General features: G+C 42.6%; 1 protein-coding gene across 1 annotated transcript in view; it reads right to left on the bottom strand.

Annotated features, from left to right (window-relative positions):
• The window catches only part of DNAH8 (dynein axonemal heavy chain 8), a 265,691-nt gene that overhangs the window by 120,222 nt on the left and 123,544 nt on the right, over window positions 1–21,925 (bottom strand). Inside the window, exons 41-51 of the mRNA XM_028161183.2 lie at window positions 19,173–19,397; window positions 15,776–15,948; window positions 14,464–14,642; window positions 8,614–8,801; window positions 6,084–6,170; window positions 5,885–5,992; window positions 4,710–4,844; window positions 3,103–3,264; window positions 703–949; window positions 365–606; window positions 144–284 (exon numbers count right to left, since the gene is read on the bottom strand). Of these exons, the coding sequence (XP_028016984.2) occupies window positions 144–284; window positions 365–606; window positions 703–949; window positions 3,103–3,264; window positions 4,710–4,844; window positions 5,885–5,992; window positions 6,084–6,170; window positions 8,614–8,801; window positions 14,464–14,642; window positions 15,776–15,948; window positions 19,173–19,397 (1,887 nt within the window). The remainder of the gene's footprint in view (window positions 1–143; window positions 285–364; window positions 607–702; window positions 950–3,102; window positions 3,265–4,709; window positions 4,845–5,884; window positions 5,993–6,083; window positions 6,171–8,613; window positions 8,802–14,463; window positions 14,643–15,775; window positions 15,949–19,172; window positions 19,398–21,925) is intronic.

Raw genomic sequence — 21,925 nt, 5'->3', positions numbered from 1 at the left:
CCAACTTTGCAGAGCCCTCACAGCCACAGGATAAAAACATGTCCATGGACTCATACCGCTCCTCGTTCAGATGCCTCTGCACTACAACCCAGTAGGAAAAAGAACCACAAATCTATTATACAAAAACAAACAAAAAAACCTACTTGCACAATGTAGTTGCACTCTAAGAGCTGCATTTTGGGGGTGAGGCTTAGTTTCATGTATGTATACACATCTTCAAATATCTTATCGTACAGACTTTGGAACACAGCGGCCTCCTGCGCAGTGCGCTTCTTCAGCCAGGCCTGCAGCACAGACACAGGGGCTGCTGGTTAGGAAAGCGGAGCTGGGGAGGCAGCGGCGCCCACGCCCCCGCGGCGCCCACCTGCAGGATGGGCTTCCAGTTGAGGGCGGAGCTGCTGATGTAGACCATGCCCATCCTGGACACCGTGGCGGGCGAGGCGTTCTCGATGTTGTGGACCTCGAACAAAAGCTTGCAGTTGGGGGACATGGGGATGCGATCCCCGTTGGCCAGCGTGAGCGTCTTGTTGTCGTCCAGCACGGAATTCAGGTTCTCGATCCAAATGGCATCCACGGGGCCATCTAAAATCAGGAAAATGTTCTCACCTGCAAAGAATTGCAACAGAAAATGAAGCAAATAACTGTTCCTATAAACTGGGGGGGAGAGGAATCGATCACAAAGGGGCTGTGCTCTGTGTGTACCTTTCTTGGCTTTCAGTGTTTTTCTCCACAGCGTAGAAAAAATCCCGTCTGTCCAGTCGTTGGTGGCCGTGTCCAGTCTGCCAAACATCTGGGGCGCGGTGATGGCCTTGGGGTTCATGCGCATCTCGCGGTGAGGCCGGCCGCACTCGGTCAGCGCCTTCATCAGGATGGTGATCACCGTGGTCTTGCCCGAGCCGCTGGGCCCCAGGGTCATCAGGCCGTGGCGCACCAGCGACGTCTCGTACAGCTAAGCAAGGACAGGGAACAGTCACCTGGCATAGAAGTAGTGCTGGCATCGAGGACGCTTTAATCATCACCCCAGTGAAGTGAGAAAATGGTTTTTAAACATGTTTTGGTGTTTTGTTTTGTTTTGTTTTGTTTTGTTTTGTTGTCTTGCTAGAGGTGGAAAGTAAATTAGCACCATGTTATAAAATATGGGATGAAGCAATGACAACGTGGAATTTGAGTTAAGTTTTGGAAATAATTAATTCGGGCTCTAGATGTTGCTTCTCAAACCTCGCGATTTCATTCCTTGTGATTTTGTTTTGCTGAAGCCTACGGAGCAGTTTTTTTTTTTCCACTTTCTCGGCGTGCAGTGTGGCGGTATCGCCCCCTGGTGGTGGAAAGCAGCAACACACACCATCCTGGGAGGATCCAGGTGGCACAGCCATCTGCCTGGATTCCCTGAAGCATAGCCTGAGATGAGGGTTCCTGTGCCAGTGATTTACTCTTTACTCGGGGAGTGCGCTGAGGAGAAACTGAGGGGGGAGCGAGGGAGGGGGAAGCAGGACAGGAACGGGAGAAGCCGAGCCCGGGGTGACAAAACCCCAGGCCTGGCACTGCAGCTTGCTGCGCCTGCAACAAATCCCCTCCAGTTCTCCAGAGGGGGGAGGTGACTGTGGGTGAATGTGCTAGAATTACACAAAAATGGCGACATACTAAAAAGTGGACAGTGTCTGTGACAACATCCTGTCCATTATTTTGTTAATAAAAGTAAGTCACAGGTCTCAGAGCTGATCAGAGGTAGAACTTGCGTTCTCCTAAAATTCAAATAGAAATGTATTAATACTTAACTCATAGGTTCAAAGCGACTGAGGCAGTGGCCATAACATCCCATATAAGCGTAATGTTATTGACATAAAAAACGAAAACAGTGCTCAGTACACTGTATCCATATCAGACATAAAATGATGTTCTCCCAGAAATTAAAAAGGGTTTTAAGTGGTTTCCCATACATGGGTGATAACAAATACTTAAACTTTTCAACGTTAAGTATTTCCTTGCAAGATCTGGATCTGTTTCATACACTTGTACTTCTTATAATCCGGCAGAAACACTAAGTTAAAATAAGAGTTTTAATTTTGAAATGCGGTTTTTAACGCTCTCCACTATTTCAGCTCCTTCATATTCCAAAAGCCCTGGAAAATACCCGCCAAAGCAGGAAGCTCATTGAGGTTTAATCCTGCCTCTGCGACAGCTTCGTGCCGCTGCTGATAAAGTGGTTGTCGCAGCGGGTGCGATGTGATGCACAGAAAGACGCCGAGAGGTGCAGACGGAGACTCGAGTATCAGTGTGGGCGTGAACAAAGCTGGCGCAGATTAACCCGACAGCCTCCTCAGGCTCCGTGCCCCAGGGAGGCACCCAGCCACTGGCGATACTGCCAGGTTGGACCTGGACCACTCCACCTCCCTGAGTTTGTATAACTTAATTCACCCTCCCAACTGCTCCTGCGATTCTGGCCACAGCCCAACCTTCTCACCAGGTGTGAGCACCTCAGTGAACCACTACTTTATGCTGTGATGACGGTCAACCCATCCCATCCCGCTCGGACCAACATGTCCCCCTGAGGCCTCTTCCTGCATTGATGTGTTTTAATTGAGTTTCAACATTTACATCAAGTAAGACTGCCGGAAACCGAACATTGTCACTTGGTAGTTAAAGGGAATCCGGGAAGGCTGGTCAACCTTGAAGCTAAAGGTCAGAGCCAACCACTCCCTATCTAATTGAGACCATGGTAAATGAGGCAACTTCCCCACCAAATAATCATGTAAGTCCTTACTGATAAGATAATCTGCCTGTTACTGGAATTACCTGCCTAAGGGCAATGGGTGTATCTCAGGACCCCAATAAAAGGGATGGCAAAGGCCAGAGCAGTGGTAGTCCTCCCACTAGAGGTGGGCTCCCGCCTGGCCCCCCATTTACCCAAATTAACTCTTTTCCAGTCTCTTCATTTTGATTGCGGCCTTCTCCAGAAACCGGACCTGAACGGGAACCCTGAAACCCGCGGGACGTGAAAGGGGCTCCCACATAAGTCTAGTATCATGGGTTCTTCTCTTAAAACGCTGACCTTTAACAACACACGCTTCTCATTATACTGATAATGGGTTAACATTTCTTTACCTGCACAAGTTTGAGATTCCAGGGTGGGTGGTTTATCAGACCTTCTGCCTGAACCTGGCGGGCCACGGCATCTTGTAGTTCCACGTAACTGTTACTGTCCAGCTGCAGTCCTGGGAACAGGTCGTTGATTAAGCTGAGGAACAGGGGTTCGTCTTCATCGACCTACGATGGCAGAGAATAACTTACTCCTTCAGTCAACAAATGGGCCCCGACCAGCCAGGACGCACACAGCACCATCACGTCCTGCCTAGAGGTTAGTCCTCTCCTCACCAGACTTGTAACCTCTAGGACTCGCTCCCGAATGGCGCCACTGCAGCCATGCTACCTACAGCATCGCAGCCAAGTTCCCTGGCATTCGGCGTCCTCTACAGGCTCCTGCTCCAAGGTGACTTCACCTCAGTACTTTGTCAGATGAACGCTCTGCTTCTCACAGCCAGGTATGCACATCAACTTCAAACAGGCCATTAACAGTCCCTACCCCATGAAAATAGAATAGTAATATCTCTTTACTATAAGGATATATCCATGCATGACTGGCTCATCCAACATCAGCTGGAAAACCATCATCAGAGTTCTGACTTCTAAGCAGCAGGTTTGAGTAAACTGCGTCGAATCCTTCTAAGCTACGCCTTTAATGCCTGGATCACCCCACTCTCAGCTGCTGACCACTTCTGATCCCGCCTTACTTTCTCGGGCGCCCCTGATGCTTTCTGGGATGCTTGTCTAGGAGTCTCAAGGATACCATTCTCCCAGGGAAGGAGCAGAGCACTCGGCATCAGAAAGTCTTGTGGATTTTTGTCCCAGCTTCTCAGCTGACTGCGATTGTGGATGGGTTCTCCAGACTCTGGGTCCCGTGCCCTCACGGGCCATCCACGTCCCACAGAGTGGCTGTGAGCCGCAACCCGGACAATACCCCCTGAAAAGGCTGCGATAGCAAGGAACTACACCGGTGTTAGTTTTTGTAACCGCAGTGTGAACTTCCCGAGAACCAGTTCTTCCTCAGCCTTGTTCTCCCAGGGCATGGGCACTATATGCAGCAGAGAGAGTCCTTCGAATAAATACCACGTGAACCTGCCCATCAGCTGGTTCAGAACAACCTGGTCCTGGGGCAAGAATGAAAGCAGTGTAACAACTGTTGTCATCTCCACAGCAAGCCTCCTATGCATTCCGGGAAAACAGAAACAGTGTTGATGTTTGGGGAGAGACATAGCTGAGATCAGCTAAGCATAGACAGACAGCGCAAAAGGTCTCGTGGTTCCCTGTGACCCCAGGTTTCCATGTTTGGAACATGCTTCATTATGAATAATGGTCGAGTACTGGACTGAAACCTGGGGGCTGAAGCCCACGGATGAGGCCTGTTCTAGGGCACACAACTGACAAGGGGGTGCACCTCCGGCCCACGCTGGTCAAACAGGCCATGGGGTTTTTGCCTTCTGGAAGCACAGTGGTAGGTTCACACTCCCACTGTTGCTACAATTATTCATGTTCGCAGCCTAACATGAGCCACCCCCCACCACCCACCACCCCCACACACACACTTGTCAGCCAAGTAGAAAGAAACCAGGTCAAATTCTTGAAAGAGGAGTGAAGTCAGAGAAGAAAGATACCAGTTTCGAAAGGTTCATATCTCTTAGTCCTCTCATGACGGTGCTTAATTCACTATCTTCCGGTCTGGCTCTTTTCTGAGATCCAAGGGTCCTCAATACAGATAGGATATTTCTCAACCCGAAGTCATAGTGAACCTAAGATGGGGGGAAGGGGGAAAGATTATCTAATTGAAAAGCTCTCAATGTAGACCCACTATATACATATAGTAGGTATTCTGATCCCTATGTACTGTAGTTTTGGAGTGGCTGAGCTGCAAAGTTTCAGTAGCTGAATTCTTCCACCTGTCCTTTGACTGAAAAACGATCCTTCCATCGGAAAGACCAAGCTGTATGATAGTGTCCACACTTAAACATCGTTGGAGAATAAGACAGCCTGATTACCGTCTGAGAGGCAAAAGGATTTAAAATGCATAACCTGCCAAAACTGGTTTGGCTCAATGGATAGAGCGTCGGCCTGCGGACTCAAGGGTCCCAGGTTCGATTCCGGTCAAGCGCATGTACCTTGGTTGCGGGCACATCCCCAGTAGAGGGTGTGCAAGAGGCAGCTGATCGATGTTTCTCTCTCATCGATGTTTCTAACTCTCTATCCCTCTCTCTTCCTCTCTGTAAAAAATCAATAAAATATATTTAAAAAAATTTTTTTAAAATAAAATGCATAACCAATAGGTTATGTACTATGTGCCTCCATTTATATAATGTTTCTGAAAGAAAATTATAGAGGTGGAGAAAAGATCAGTGGCTGCAAGGGGATAGGGATTTGGGAGAGAGGAGGCTGTGGCTATGAAGGGGTAGTATGAGAGGACCTGGTGGTGATATAAGTTCTGTATGTTGAGTGCATGATCAATTGGTGACACCTTAATAAACTCTGGATTTTGCCTATGGCCATTTTCTGGGTCCGTTATTGTACTATGGTTATAAGATGCCAACTTTGAAGGAAGTAGGGTAGTGAATATATGGGACCTCCAAAGTACATTTCTTGGAAAGTTTTGTTGAATTTGTAATTATTCAAAAATAAACAGGTATTAAAGATACATAACCAACAGGTCAAAGTAATTAAATTTATTTTAGCAAAGAGTCAAAGAGATTTTCAAAATGATTAGCATTTTATCAAGGTAAAATTGCAAAGTAAAAAATCAAGTTCTATAGTTAGGGGAAAAATTAATGGACAAAGTTACCTGCTTGGTAAGTTGTTCCTCACACAGTTTGTAAAGAACATAAAACTTTTGAGCCAAGATAACATTTTCAAGGAAACCACAGCTTGCAAGTTTAACTCGCATAATGATCTGGAAAATTAATGCAGTGAGATTCAACAATGTGCATGAAAAACAAGTAAAAAATGTAAATTATGTTATGTTTTTAAGTCCCAGCGCATACCTGTCTATCAGGAACCATCATAGCAACAGTTCTAAACTGAATTTTTAAGTTCTCAGGTAGTTCCTGGCGCCCAGCATATCCAGGGTTCTAAAAGTTAAAATTATTTCATTTTTATTGTTGATATAAATTTTATTTCATGAATACAAATACATTTCAGATCCCTAATTCAGATCCTAAGGTGGCATTGAGAAAAATATTAGATTCATAAAACCTCCCTCTTTTCTCAAAAATGTGCATTGGACCATCGATATCTATCAATGTCACATCACTCCCTTTGACATAGCTCCAGTTTCATTATACAGACACACATTTTACCTTGTGAGCAAAAATTAGGCATCTGTTTATTGGTTAAGAAAATAGAAAAGAAAACCGAATAAATACCTAGATAATTATGATTGAAATGTTATTGAAATAAGAAGAAAATGCAGGATTTCATACTGATGAGTTTACTTAGATAATTTTTACTTCCTCTCTTTAATTATCCTTTTCAGTCGGAATTACAGAGTTCTTTGGCAGACAAAGTACCATTAAAGAAACGCATGGTGGCGAAGAGAAATAAAGACGGGAGTGAAGGGGGAAATGCTCAAGAGGACCATGTGAGGTGGGAGGAAGCTAAGGCCTCATGAGTAGCTATAGGTTGAGGATGGGTCAGACCCAAAGGTCCCAAGGGTAAGGTTAGGGGTCCAAAGTGTAAAAATTTAAGATTTCATCTCACTAGAAATTATTGTGTAGGCTACAACTTTCATCACCTAAAGACACAGATGATTTGACTTGGGAGGGATGTGGTGGTGTAATCTTGTCCAGCTCTACCTCCAATGCAGACACGCCAGCTAGAATGTCCCTGATGTACGTTTGGATGTCTGTAGCTCACTGCACTGTCCACATAGTAGCCAGTAGACACGTATGACTATTTACATTTTGATTAATTAAACTTAAGTAAAAATAAAATTATTTTGGGAAAGTACACTAAGAAACCCTCATTCTCTGACTATCAGATACTGTCAATGAGCCAAATACTTCTCCTTTCTCCTTCCTCAGTCACACAAGCCCAGTTGCCAGCTAGCAGCGTCACTACCCAGATAAAAAAAAAACTATGTTTCCCAGCCTGCCTTGCAGCTGGTGTGAGATTAAATTCTACACCGTGAGACCCAAAGGGACACACTGTATGAAATAACCTTGTTGCCTGAAGGGAGTTAATTCAATCAATTGACTGCAACAAAACAGAGATGCTTCGGTAGCGTCTTAAGTCACAAGGTGACCTAGAAGTTGGAAACCAAGATGGAGTAGAAACACTGAAGAAATCTTAAGAGAATAAGTCCTTACATGTTGTCACTATTTTTCGTGTCTCAGCTATTCACAGCCTAAACTAGCATCTAATTGATATTTCCAATATTATTCTTAATCCAGGGAGAATGTTAAACTTTTAAATTATTCTATGCCACAGTTATCACACTGAGCGAATTTCTTCATCCCATTGTCTTAGTTATAACTGATCACTTCAGGATTATTATAAACTGCTTTCCTGGATATCTGCTTACAGTGAAACTTATCAGAAACTTTCCTTATTTTGCTTCCTATGATGTATCCACTAGGACACTTCAAACTCAGAGTACTTTGCATTATCTTATAACTTAGAGATAATGGGATAAAAAAATTATATATGAACACATTAAGTAAAACTGGTTCAACATTAACTTCACTTCTCCAATTCATATAAAAAATCTATTCGTGCCTTTGGTTTTCTATCTGCACAACATTGTATCTCAAAGCTCCGCCCTCAAACACGTGGTTAATGAACATCCACAATTCTTTGGTATAGGAATTATTTTGGAAATTTTAAGTCATTTCCAGGATCTTTTATTAAGTTTCAGAGAAAACCAAGCGTAGAGTATAAGTATGATGTCAGACAATAACATCTTTCTCTAGCTGGCTCTGTGACCTGAGCTAGTTTTTAAATCTCTGCCTCAGGTACCTCCGTTATAAAATATGCACCATACAAAATGCAATACGTGACTTCACTGCCATGGAAATTGCTTGAACTAATGGCTGTCCCTTGTGTCACTTCTGGACAGAAACTCCGAGAGCCAGAGCGTAATTCTTGATGTTCTGCTTTTCCTTTGCTACGGCCACCAGCAAAGACTGAGTCAGTTCCGGAGTAGGGACTTCTAAAGCAGGCCTGCCCTCTCCACCCAGTCCCAGCAACAGGGAGGAACAAATCTTTGATGTTTTCAGCCACTAAGATTTGGGGATTGTTACTATAGCTGGCCTGTCTGATACAATACATAAAGCATTTAGCCCATTGCCTTACACATAATAAGTGCTCGATAAACAGTAGCTATTATTATCATTAACCTATTACTATTTTATCCTCTGTCTTGTCTATTTTTACTACTCAAAAAAATCCTATGATAGGAAAGAATAGCTCCTGACCCCTGGGTAGTCAGTCATTTACCCATGAGTAGATGCTTTGTTTTACTTAAGTCCATAGCAGTTAAACCAACCAAATTGCATTTAAAACCCAAGTTCTCACCATTGTTAAGAAGATTCCAAATTCTGGATTTAAGTCAACACAATCACCATCAGAAAAAATGAACTGTTTTTTTCTCTCTTTTCTTGCCGTCAAAACAATATAAATTTGTTGGGCTGCCACCGATAAGACGGGCAATTCAATTCTGTTAAACTCATCAAAACAGCCCCAGGAACCCGACTGTGCCAGACCTGGTATGAAAAACAGTTGATTTGAAAAGTTTTACTTCTTAATAGCAATCATCTCTCCAAAGTGCTCGCAAACAATTAAATGTTGAAATACAAGTTATATCAAGTTTCATATCTGCTGTTTAGAAAGACATATTGAATTCCAGTCATATACAGAAGTTTCATTGTTTGTACATCAGCACCAAGACAATGAAAATAGTTCACTGCCAAAATGAAAGAGCAGACGCACCATTGCATCCGGGGATGCTGAGGGTGATAAAATTGGATTCAATCTGTAAGTGTCACCTCCGGTGGGGATGGGGGTGGAAGGAGCCGCAATGTTTGGGGAAACTGACCGAATAAGGAATGCCAGAGTCCGATCGCTCCGTTCCTTTCTTGTTAAAATGAGAGAAGTATCCGGAGGCTGGGTAGGACAGAGAATGGCCGAAGGGATTTCTATTTATTGCTTACAAAATCCAGCACAAAGAAAGACCTGGGTGGATATTGGGAACATTGCTCCTGTCTGATCTCTAAGGATGAAAACCTTCATTATCTTTACCTGTATGAAATGCTCTTCTTTCTTTTATTACTGCCCCCACCCCCTCTAGTTTTTCTTCTCTCTCCTTTGGGAATTTCCATTACACAGATGTTGGAACTTGGATAGCTACTGTTAGGGGCAAAAAAATAGATATTGAGGACTAGCTATGGTTATGGGAAATATTAGTCATGCTCTGTGAACCGTGATTGTCTTGTTCTGGTTAAAGAAAGGACACTCTAAACTGGCTGGGAGTTGTATCACACACACACACACACACACACACACACACACACACACTCACACACACACACACACACACACCACAGGACCTGGGAGACAACCTTGGACCTGGGAGTCAACCTTGGAATTCCTCCATTCCTCATTCAAGAACTGCCTGTTATCATGGAAAGATTAACAACCTTGTTGCCCAATCAGTGGAGTCCCCCCTCAGCCTGCACAGCCTGCTTCCCCTGCCTGCAATCCCTACTTCCCCATGTGATCCTTGTCCTACCTGTACAAGCAGCTGGTCTATGGGGGGCAGAGCAGATTTTTGTGGGTGACCTGCTGCTCTCCCATACTGCCCACATTATTGGAATAAACGCTCATATATGATTCAACCCCGTCTCTGCTGAACTGGCCCAAGTCGTGACAGGAAGCCCGGACCCATTGGTTGTCTGGTTTCACTACTCCTATGACCCTTAAGTTTTTTTGTAAAATTTCCCATTTCCTTTTGCAATGTATTCTCTTGGCCACATATTCCAATTCAAGAGAGATTTTTTTCAATATCCAAATTTTCCAGCTGTTGTGTTTTCATAGTAGCCTGTTTTTTTAATTGGCTACATGTGGTACATTCTTGAATCTCTCTAAGCTATTAACTTTATTTACTTTTGAATTTTCTTCTGTTTTCTCTGTTGAACAGTGTACTGGTCAGTAGGTCTCTGCTGTTTTGGATGCGTCCCTAATTCCTTCAAATATTTTATGAGACTTTGTTATCTCTGCATAAGTTGCATTTCCTCTTCCCGAATGCAAATTCCTGTCTGCAGGAGGCATGCCTGCCTCCGGTGACTTGAGGGAAGGGATGGAGCCACAAGAGGGCTTGCTCTCCAGGGCTGGGGCGGCAGTCTGTCTGGCCTGGGGCACTGCTTGCCTCTCTGGCAGGAGCCCGCCTCTGGGGTCGGTCTCTGTCAGGATTCCCAGCTCAGATCGCTGTGCTACAGCCTTTGTGAGGAGGAAACACACCTTTTCTTTGCCTTCTGCTCTCCTGTTGGTATCCTGGGGTTTACCCTGCACTCTAGTCTGCTTCTCCCAACCATCCCCAACCCTCAAGCTGGGAGTGATCCACAGAAGAACCCTGCTCTCCGATTGGAAAATTATTCTCAGGGTTCAAAAATGTTTGACAGACAGGCGACTAAAAAGAATAATATAATGAATACCCATGTACCCACCTATCAAATCCTGACAATTTGTTTCAGATTTTATTCTTTAGAATAATGTTAAAACTGCTGTTCAAGTCCGTGTATATCCCTCTTGAATCCACACTCCCTCCTTCTCCAGAGGTAACTTCTACCCTGAATTTGATACCAATGATTCCTATGCATGCTTTTAAGCTATTGCTCTTATGCATGTATTCATGAACAATATGTATTTCACATGCTCAAAGTTTATATGTGTGTCTATTTATCTAACTAGTTAGCTATGAAATGCTATCCATGTCCTCCTGAGCTGGGGGTGCAATCTCATGCTATCTGTTATGGAGCTGTTACTAAATCCCACTGAAAGGAAGGGCTGGATGAATGAACACATAATGTTCAATACAGGGAAGGCCCAGTGTACTTCTTCCTAATGGCATCATCCTTCTTCCCTCCCAGAGGAGACATAATCATTCTCATGCTTTTAAAAATATGTTTGTATTGATTTTAGAGAGAGGGGAAGAGAGAGGGAGAGAGAGAGATAGAAACATCGATGAGAGAATCATTGATCAGCTGCCTCCTGCACACCCCCTACTGGGGATGGAGCCTGCAACCCAGGCATGTGTCCTCACCAGGAATCGGACCGGTGTCAATGCTCAACCACTGAGCCACACTGGCCAGACTCTTTTTTTACTCTCTCTCTCTCTCTCTCTCTCTCTCTCTCTCTCTCTCTCTCTATATATATATATATATATATATATACATATATATATATATATATGATATATAATATATATATGTAATACATATCTTTGGTTTTACCTACTTTTAAATTTTAAATAAATTTAATCATGCTATTCGTGTTTTTGTGAGACGCTTCTTTCCCTCTAAACTGTGAGACTGCTCTACATCAATGCATCGTGCTGTAGTTACTCGTTTTTACCACTACACAGCATTGTTATGCATATGATATATAAATCGTATGTCCACAATCTATGTATCAATGTATCCAGCCCACCAGAGAGGACACTCGAGTTATAGCCAGGTGTTTGCTGTTATAAGCAATGCTCCATACACACAGGCTCCCAGTGCATAAGTGCAGTTTACCTGAGCTGATATCAGCAGGTGGGAGACTGACAATACACATGTAAGCTTCTTTTATTCTAAAAAAGGTTTACACTGCCACCAGGAGTGGGTGACTCTTTCTGCTGCTCAACACCTTGCCAACGGTTAAAAAAAAAAAAAAGTCACACTGCCCCAGCTGGTTTGGCTCAGTGGATAGAGCATCAGCCTGCAGACTGAAGATTGGTTTGATTCCAGTCAAGGGCACATGCCCGGGTTGCAGGCTCAATCCCCAGTACAGGGCATGCAAGAGGCAGCCAATCAATGATTCTCTCTCATCATTGATGTTTCTGTCTCTCTCTACCTCTCCCTTCCTCTCTGAAATCAAAAATATGTTTAAAAAAAAAAAGTCACACTTAAATTGTTCTTACTCTGGTGTGTACAAAATGGAATCCTTTTATAGTGTGCGATTCTTTGCTGGTCATCTGGTTTGCTTCACTTGTGTAATGTCTGTTTAAGACCTTTCCTCATTTTTCTATTGAATTATCTCTTTCTCACTGAGTCATAGGCATTACTCATGTGTTTGGGATACCAATCCTTTGTAGGTAATAAATATGCTAATGCCGTTTCCAAATTTCAGGCATGACTTTTCTCTCTTTTTTTGGTACCCACTGACGAAGAGATGTTTTTTACTCAGGGTAGGGAATGTATCAAATCTTTTCTCTATGGTTTGTGATTCTTGTATTAAAAATCCCTTTCTACTCTAAAAAGAAAGATATTTTCCTTTATTACCTTCTAAAAACCCATACAATTTTGCCTCCCACATTTAGACGTTTAATTCCCAGAACTGAGTTGTATACAGTGTATGGTTTAGGCATCCAATTTTTATATATGTAGGGACCCAATCTCCTTTGTTAAATATTGATCAACTGCTGTCCCAGAACAATTTATTGTAAAGTCTGTCTCTCCATCACTGATTTACGGTAATACCTGTGCCACCTGTCAAGTGTCCTTGGCCTATTTTTTCATTTTCTATTATATTCCATTGGTCCAGTCATCAATCCTGCACCAATACTGCACTCTTGAAATTACATTCTAAGTGATATCTTTCTGAAGTTTTCATTTTCTAACTGTTTTTTTTTTGCCGTTTATAAAAATAAAATTTATTTTGTGTTGATTTTACAGTCTAGAAAATTTGCTAAATTCTATTTTTCTATAGATTTTGTTGAATTTTTTAAAAGTGTGCCCTATCATTTGTGAATAATGAAATTTTGCATTTCTTTCCAATCTTTGTATTTTTGTTGTTGTTTCTTACTGCATTGGGTAGGATCTGAAGTACAGTGATGACTAGAACAAACAATAACAGGAGTCCTTGTCTTATACCTCCTCTCAGAAAGAATGCTTTCAAATGTTCAGGTTATGATTTATCAGATGAGCCATGTCGGGAGTATCTAGGGGAAGAACCTAAGGAACAAGAGTAAGGAATCTGAGGAGGGAGTCTGCTTTGAATGTTTGAGAAACATCAGAAAGGTCAATATGGCTACAGGAGGGAGAGTACAGGGAGCAGAGAGTATTAGGAGATGGGTCAGGTCAGACCAATACAATGGGGAGGGGCAGGAGTGACTGTAAGACAAGGCAGGACCACGTGAGGGGTTTGGCTTTTACTCGGAGGGAAGCCGCTGGGCAGCTCTCAGCAGAAGAGGGCCGTGATCTGACTTCCATGTAGAAGGACTGCCGTGGCGCTGCTCTGAGGCTGCAGCGGAGGGGACAGGGTAAACACAGAGTCCATTAGGAGGCTTATGGGAGCAGTACAGGTGAAGGGGGACGACTGGCTTGCTGACAGCAGTGGGGACCAGAGGTGCTCAGGTTTGGGGTGCATTCTGAAGGTGATAGTGTATGCTGACAGGATGGATGTGAGTATGAGAGAAAGAGCAGTAAAGGATAAGTCTAAGATTTTTCATCCGAGCACCTGGAAGAATGACATGGCTACTCGGTGGGATGGGAAAGGCTGAGGATGGAGTAGGTGAGGGGAAGGGAGATCACACGCTTAGACCTACTAGACATTTAAGTGGAGATGTCAAGTAGTAGATATCAGTTGTATATACAGACCTGAAATTTCAGGAAGTCCAAGCTAGAGATACAAATTTGATCACATAGGTAGTACTTAAAGAGAACGCATGTAGGGAGGAAAGAGAGGATGGCCAGGCACTGAGTTCTAAGATGGGCGTGCTCTCTGACCTCTTCTCCTTGTCTATCTGAAACCACCGCCCACCTATCTTCCAGGATTTTCTCAGAATTTCCCATCTGCTGATGGCCCTCCTCCTTGTTTTCCAGGGTGGCTATGCTTTTTAAAAGAAATCAATCATTTCAATGGGATTTAATGCTGGAAGGGAAACCACTTGTGTTTTGTAATCTTATCTCCTCCACCATAGTTTCAGGCAGTAATAAATGGGCTCCATTTTCATAATCCACTACACATTCAACTCATGGCAATAATATTGAGCCAGGGAAATGGATGATATCCAGCCATTTCTGACCATAAAAAATGGCACTATCATATGCATCAACTTATACTAATTTTGGTTACACGGGAAAACATACTTTAGATATAGATCAGAAAATTACATTAAAGTGCAATAAAAAGAAAATCACAAAAAATAGTGTGCTTGACACTTGCCTTTAAAAATCCTGCCGAGCCCTCTGAAGTCCATCTGATCTGAGCAGTTAAACACGACCACGTATTTTCCCAAACATCGTCCCATGTCTTTCGTGGTCTCCGTTTTGCCAGTGCCCGCAGGCCCTGCTGGAGCACCTCCCATGTTCATTCCCAACGCCTGTGCTAACGTGATGTAGCATCTGCAGGCGTCAGTCAGAGAAAGCATGGTGAGTACGGGCAACACGAGACAGCCCAGCGCAAGCCAAAGCCCAATGCCATTGGACTGGGCCTGTTACTTTACAATGTGAGCAGCTCACCTATGAGACAGGCAGCCAAACAAGGCTGGCGCACCCGACATTCGTCGGCAGTGGGGCGGTGAGGGACTGCAAACGTTTCCTGGGACAAACTTCTAAACTCCGCAACAAGCTGGCACGAGCCAACTCCAACACACCACTGCAAATGGTTTGACTACGAAAGGTCTCATTCATTTAGATAAGCGTAATGAATAATCTAATGAACCTCCTTGGATCTGTGACCCAGTTCCAGGGACATCTGTTTCAGATGCAGGTAAAACTTACTAAAACTTCGTGACCCATGAAGCTTCACGTGTATACATCAATGGAAGGGAAAACACATTGACAAATGTATGTGGCAGGGGCATTGGACACATAAAGGGAAGTTGGATGAATCCAGAGGAGGCTGCAGACCAAATTTAAATGTTATAATTTTACCTGGAGGCAACGCTATGTAAAATAATGGCAGAATTCATTGTCCTGACTCAACTTAAGTCAATTCTACAAATATTTATTGTCTACTGTGCACAACATATTGAGCTGTTGTGGGTAGATAAAGATGAAAAAGGCCCAGTCTTGTCTAGTGTCATATACGGAAAGGACTGTGAGGGGATCTGCCATTAACTGATCATTCAGACCTGGCCGAGAAGCTCCACTTTAGGTATCCATGTCCACAACCTGAAAAACCAGGATGCTAAATGACATGGTCTCCAAGGACGCTTCCTTCTTTGTAATTCCCATGACTCCCTTTACGGTCCTAGAGATAAGTTTCCATCTTGCAGCCTAAAGTTTGTAACTAATTCCTCATAGCCAACATTCCAGCTTGCTTTTATTCTTTCATCTGTTTCTACTTCATTAAAGTGTAATGTACATGTATAAGTAACAACTATGGTTATTTCAGTGCTGGACTGACTTTGATGCGCTAGCATAGACCTAACACGACAGCAATAAGCTTTTTTAAATATTTCAAATACAACTTAAAAGCGATTTTAAGCACATTACTTAATTACAAAATGGAATTAAAAAACTAAGTTTCCTACCTATCCGTTAACGGAGTGATAACAAGTCGATCGGTGCATCCCAGAAATTCATTTTGGTAAATAAAGTCAACATCTGTAATAGACACTACAGTCTGATCCAAATCTTCTTTAAAATAAAATCTACTCTGTTTAAGCCATTCAAAATCAGTTGCTGATTTGATATGCATTTTTACCTTAAAAACATGAAATACAAAGACATTACATACTGAATTGCAATAGCATAAACCACAGCAAATGGGCAGTCTTTACTCGCTCATTCATGAACTGATTCTCATTCATTTAAAGTATATTTATTGAGTCCCTCCTTGGGCCTGACACCATGCTGGGTAAACAGAGACAGACATAGGTCCTGCCATCTGAGGCTTACAGAAAAGGACAAAAGACAAACAGGTAAATGAGTAATTGTGACAAAGTATGAAAAGAAATTCAGGGTTTCTGAAAATAACTAGCAAGAGGACCTAACCTAGTGTCGGGTGTCTAAGGGGCGTACTCAAATGAAAAAAAAAAAAAAAAACTTCAAAACTAACACCTGGCCCTAGCCGGTTTGGCTCAGTGAATAGAGCCAAACCCGCCTGTGGACTAAAGGGTCCCGGGTTCGATTCCGATCAAGGGCACATACCTTGGTTGCAGGCTCCTCCCTGGCCCGGGGCCCTGATCAGGGCTTGTGTGGGAGGCAACCAATTGATGTGTTTCTCTCACATCAATGTTTCTCTCTGTCTTTTCCTCTCTCTTCCACTCTTCCTAAAAATCAATGGGAAAAAATATCCTCAGATGAGGATTAACAAAAAATAAAACAAACAAACAAACCTAACACCTGAATAAATAGTAGGAATTAGCCAGGGAAATAAAACAAAAGGGGTGGGTGATGGAGGTGTGGGAGGGCAAAATGTTTTAGGCAAAGGCCTGGAAGATCTGGTTGGCAGTTCAAGAAACTGAAAGAGCCTGGACAGCATGGCTCATGGTTGAGCATCAAACTATAAACCAGGAAGTTGTGGCTCAATTCCCAGTCAGGGCACATGCCCAGGTTGTGGGCTCGATCCCCAGGAGCGGGAGTGCAGGAGTCAGCCGACCTATAATTCCCTCTCATCATTGAGGTTTCTATCTCCCTCACTCTCTCCCTCTCTGAAGTCATTTAAAAATATTTAAATAAATAAATAAACGACAGAAAAAGGAACTGACAGAAGTTCACAACAGCTGAGGTATCCAGGACTCTGGACAGAGGAGTAAGAGTTGGGACTTCATGGGGCATGAGAAGAGGGCCGGGCATTGCTCTTACAGCAATGGGAAGCCACTGAAGGGATTAAGCAGGAGATGCTCATATGTGCACACACGCCTTCCTACTCCAGCACTATGGCCAAACCCATCAGCCTGCCCAGTCACCAGTGTAGACCTGTGGGGCAAGCAGTGCCAGGCTCCCAGCACCAGGGATGCAAGAGGTAGAAACCAGGAAAGCATGTTTAGGAACAACACCCCCACAACCACATTCTGGGGTGCTTATGACTCCACTGGCAAACTTGGAGAAACTCTAGCCCTGCTCATGGAGGGAAATCAACGTAGGAAAGTGGCAAATGGTCCCCTTCACAGCTCTGAATCCCAGTGGCCCACTCCAGGTCATTCAGCTGACAGTGTTCAGACCTCTGTCTAATCAAGCCTCCAAGCTATCTACAAGCTTGCTTTTTGTTGTTGTATTGTTTCATAGTTCATGACATTGCCTCTCTTCCACTTAAGAATTCTGGCTTCCCTCCTAAAGCACAGTTTGCATTTGTCACCTTAAAAGAGCTACTTTGGGGTCACATAACCGGTGCCTCCCCCAGGGTCTCGGCTCTCTGACCTGGGACCCACAGCCATGGAGATGCAGTCAGTTAGCCACTTTCAACAATCTGTTAAGATGGTGAGGAGGTGATGAAAGAGGATGAAGAAAGAATAGCTAAATTTTTATTGAGTTATTACTGTATAACAGGCTGTTCTAAGCATTATACATGAAAAAATAAAATGCAAATATGCTGGCCAAGAAATCTCGTTTTAGTTGGGATGCAAATGGATCATGAGTTCAATAGTAATTAAGACAAAAAGAAAACAGTTCCATGGTTTTAATTTGTATAGATTTTAAAAATCCATTCTGTATGGGAAGTAATGCTTTGCTCAGCATTTAAATTTAGAAGAAATGTCTTCTGTGGGACTTCAGCTTTAAGAATCAATGAGAGATATACAGACATCCTCCTCAATAGTATGCTCTTAGCAGGTACAGTAATGGACTCCACAGGAGTTTCTGGAGGTGGGTTCCAATGAAAGGCGAAGTACTAGCATAAAGGAAACTGCAATTCAATAAAAGCAAATCTGTAGAAGACCAAAAAAATATGGTCTAAGTATGCTTGATAGTTAGTTTGATCCAGAGATCAATTCTACAGCAGTGTTCATACATATATGAACAACCTGGGAATCTTGTTGAAATGCAGATTCTGATTCAGTACAAGAGTTGAGGGGGAGAGAGGAGTGGCAGGGGGGCGGGGAGAGGCTGGAGATCCTGCTTTTCTAACAAGCTCCCCGGAGATGGCAATGCACCTGGTTGGCATACAATACTTTGAGAAGAGATCTACAGTCCAGGGGAATAAATAGACTGCAGGTCCTTCCATCTTCAATAATATAACTTATCTGACCAGAACTTCTGAATAAGTTTGAAACAGAATGCCTGCGATAATATTCTTTAAAAGGGGTCCAAAGTTACATGGATTGTGTGTCTCTAATAAAGGAAAGAGGTGCCTTTAAAATGAATCAAATAAAAAAAACACACACACACAATATTAGTTAAAGACAAAGAGAGTCAAATGTTGGTATATCAAAATCTCCTGGGGCCCCGTCCTTATAACAGATAACCACTGCTTTAGGAGAACTTGGTCTTGTTCAAGTTCTTCCCGCTCTACAAAACCTTGGCCACACCAAGCCCATGATGCCCTGCTGGACACCATCAGTTGGACAAATATCCATGAGAGTTCTCTGATGCTTGATCCTATTTGATTCCTTCCCAATCAGCCCATCATAACTCATGACTAATCTCATCAAAATTGTATCATGACTCTGCTATTTGGTTTAATGGAACAATTAGTTCACATCACATCAGTTGGTTCCAGACTTTCAGAATGGCAAATGTGAATATACATATATGGTTATTTATACCACCAAATACAGATATTTGTAGACATGGTACATACACACACACACACACACACACACACACACACACACACACACACATACCAGTTGTGAAAAAGGGTCAGGTAAATAAAAGGTTCATATAAGTTAGGGAATATGTATAATACTTAATTTTTCATTATTAGGAACACTAAATTATTAACTAATACACTAAATTACCTAAAATTAAGAAAAAAAGATACTTTACCAAGTCATCAAAAATATCTCTCTGATGCACATGGATAGTAATTAGAGTTTCAAATTTCACTCTTTCAAACTTGCTTAGGTCATGTGTTGTCTGGCTAATGAGAATATTTAGAATGTCCAAAAATTTCTGGTTGGTTATTTGCATGATTTTCCTGTCATCTTTTGCATTATGTAAAGCCTCTTCTGAATCGTGTGTCCACAGCATCTGAATTCCCAGAAGCCCAACCTACAAATCCAGCAGACAAATAAGCCAAATATTTAAAACACATCCTATAGTGAAATTTGGTGGTCACTTATTCACATGAAGGCAAACAGGGTTTTACTCATTTTAAACTAAAAAAGGGACATGCATTTCTCCACTCCAGAAATACTTTTCCGTAGGTCTCTTTGCAACTTGCCTACCTCCTTGCTTGATCTCCACTCCCTTTAATATACATACCGTTAGCTACATCTACTTTTCTGTCTACATACTTATCTAAAGGAGAGAGAGACAGAAAGTGAGAAGGGTTCAAGAAGCTTGTCTTTGTCTCCTGATGAAGCTAAGGAAACTGTGAGAGAATTTCTGCCCCAGAAAAGGGAGTCAAAGTGATCGGATATCCCCCACCCTCACCTCCTCCATACAGTGGTGGTCCCCTTGGGAGCATTTATTCATCCGCAAAGGAACAGATACAAAATCATCTGGACCGAAAAGGAACCCAAATTTGGCAGAGGATTGAAAGCAGTGTGCGTGGCATGTAGATGCTACCGGGCACTGCAGTAGGTAAACGGGAATAAAACCCTTTCCTAATCCCTGCCTGCTCCCCCTAGAGCAGCGGCCAATCCCGGGGTCTGCTGGTGAAGACAAATGAAAGCGCCTGGCTAAGGTGAGCGGCAGGATATGGAGGAAACAGCCAGTGTCAGGAAGCTCCCAATAGCAAGCGGATTCTAACCCTGTTGGCCCCAGAAAGGGGCATTAAGATAGGAAAAGCAAAGAGAGACAATACAAAAACAGCAGGGTAAGGCTGATTTACAGACCCTGAAACATCACTGCATAGGGATACATTCCAAACACGAATCTTTAAAATGACTATCCTGAGTCACCAACAAAAGTTTAAATTATGTTTTCTACTTAGTTTAAGCAGGCAGAGGATATAACGATAAAAACTGGAGGATGTCTCATTAAAATAAAAAACAAAGTAAGAATGCTCATTCTTTGCAATTTATTTGATGCCTGTAATTAACACATTAAAAAATACTGAAAGGGAATACACTAAATAGTTATAGACATCATTTCCGAGTGGTAGGAAGATAGAAAATTTTTATTTTCACTTTCATAGTTTTCAAAATTTTTCAAATGTTTGCAACAAGAATCCATTGCATTCACTCATAATCTTAGAAATGTGTTTTGGAAGAAAGCAAAGAAGAAATTTTTAAAATGTCAAATAAAATCTTAAATTAACATTGTAGTGGACAAACTTCAGTTCTTTGGAAAAGTTGCTCTAAAGAGTAAGGTATATAGTGAATGAGTCTATTTTGAATAAATATATATTCATTACTTTTTAAAGCAATTTTTCCAAAGAACTGAAATTTGCCCACTACAATGTCAAGATTCTTATCTAAACTTGTTTAAAATCTCTCCTCATATATGTATATATGCACACTGAAGAAAATCCTGCAAGCTAGCCAACTTCCCTGCTATCTCCTGCTCAATTTGACCACTGCTCTGACCTTGCTCTTCAACTGCTCCACCTGTAACGCTCCCTCCTCTGACTAAACTAGACTGAGCCTCTCCTTCTGAATATACAGGTGATCCAGCTTTCCTGGGAGAGGAAAAGTATATTGATTTCGTCTAAGCAGCTATTTCCCCAGCTTATCAAATAAAGTATTTTATAAAGATTTATCACAAAGTTAATAATACTAGTAAAAATGTTAAAGCTTGCCAAGGATATTATACATTATTTAAAAATCACAGTATTAGAGTATTCTCTGCAATAAAGGTTGTTTCTCTATCTGTACTTGTGCCGTTTGAATGGATACTTTCATAGCCCTTGGCTGTCTCTCCCGTGTATGCGGTCGTTCAGGATTTGGAGTGCAGGTTGGCAGGAGCAGGTGGAGAAGAAATATGGTTTGGGCAAAAACTGCCTATGTTTTCCTTGGATATCTCTTGCCTTCGATTCCATACTGTCTCTGACCCAGATCACAGGCCATCACTGGTCCTTTATCCTGGCTGAAAATGTGATGAAACTATTGGAATTTTCTCTATCTGGTTTTAAGACTACCTGGCACATTGCAACGCCCTTCTCAGAGCCAGAGGACCCGTGAGAGACAGCACCTGCTCCAACCCCAGCCTCTTTCAAGGTCTTCGCATTCAAAAGTTAGTTGCCTGAGAAGGCCTCCTTTAACGGACTGTGCCAATCGGTAATCACTTGAAGGGAAAATAAAATAAAAGGCAAGATGGATTTTGTTTCAGGAAAAGACATGCCCATTCCCTCTCTATATATATCCACATCCATATCTGTACCTGTATCTATACCTATGATTTTTATATGTAAGGTAAAATTTTCTATAAATGGTTTTAGTCTCAGTGTATATTTTTACTGAGAGGAGAGCAGTGGAGGGGACAGACGGGCCTGGAATGGTGTGGTGGACAAGCGGGTGGTTGGGAGCTGGTGGGTAGGCCTTCCTAACTAGTTCACAGCTACACCAGGCCACTTCCTCCTGAGCATCCTTCCCCCTTATTTCCATTCCTTATAACCATTATTTAAACCGTGTGTA

The sequence above is a fragment of the Eptesicus fuscus genome, chromosome 10, assembly GCF_027574615.1.
Source record: "Eptesicus fuscus isolate TK198812 chromosome 10, DD_ASM_mEF_20220401, whole genome shotgun sequence".
Taxonomy (NCBI): Eukaryota; Metazoa; Chordata; class Mammalia; order Chiroptera; family Vespertilionidae; genus Eptesicus; species Eptesicus fuscus.
This window is presented reverse-complemented; position numbering and strand designations above follow the sequence as displayed.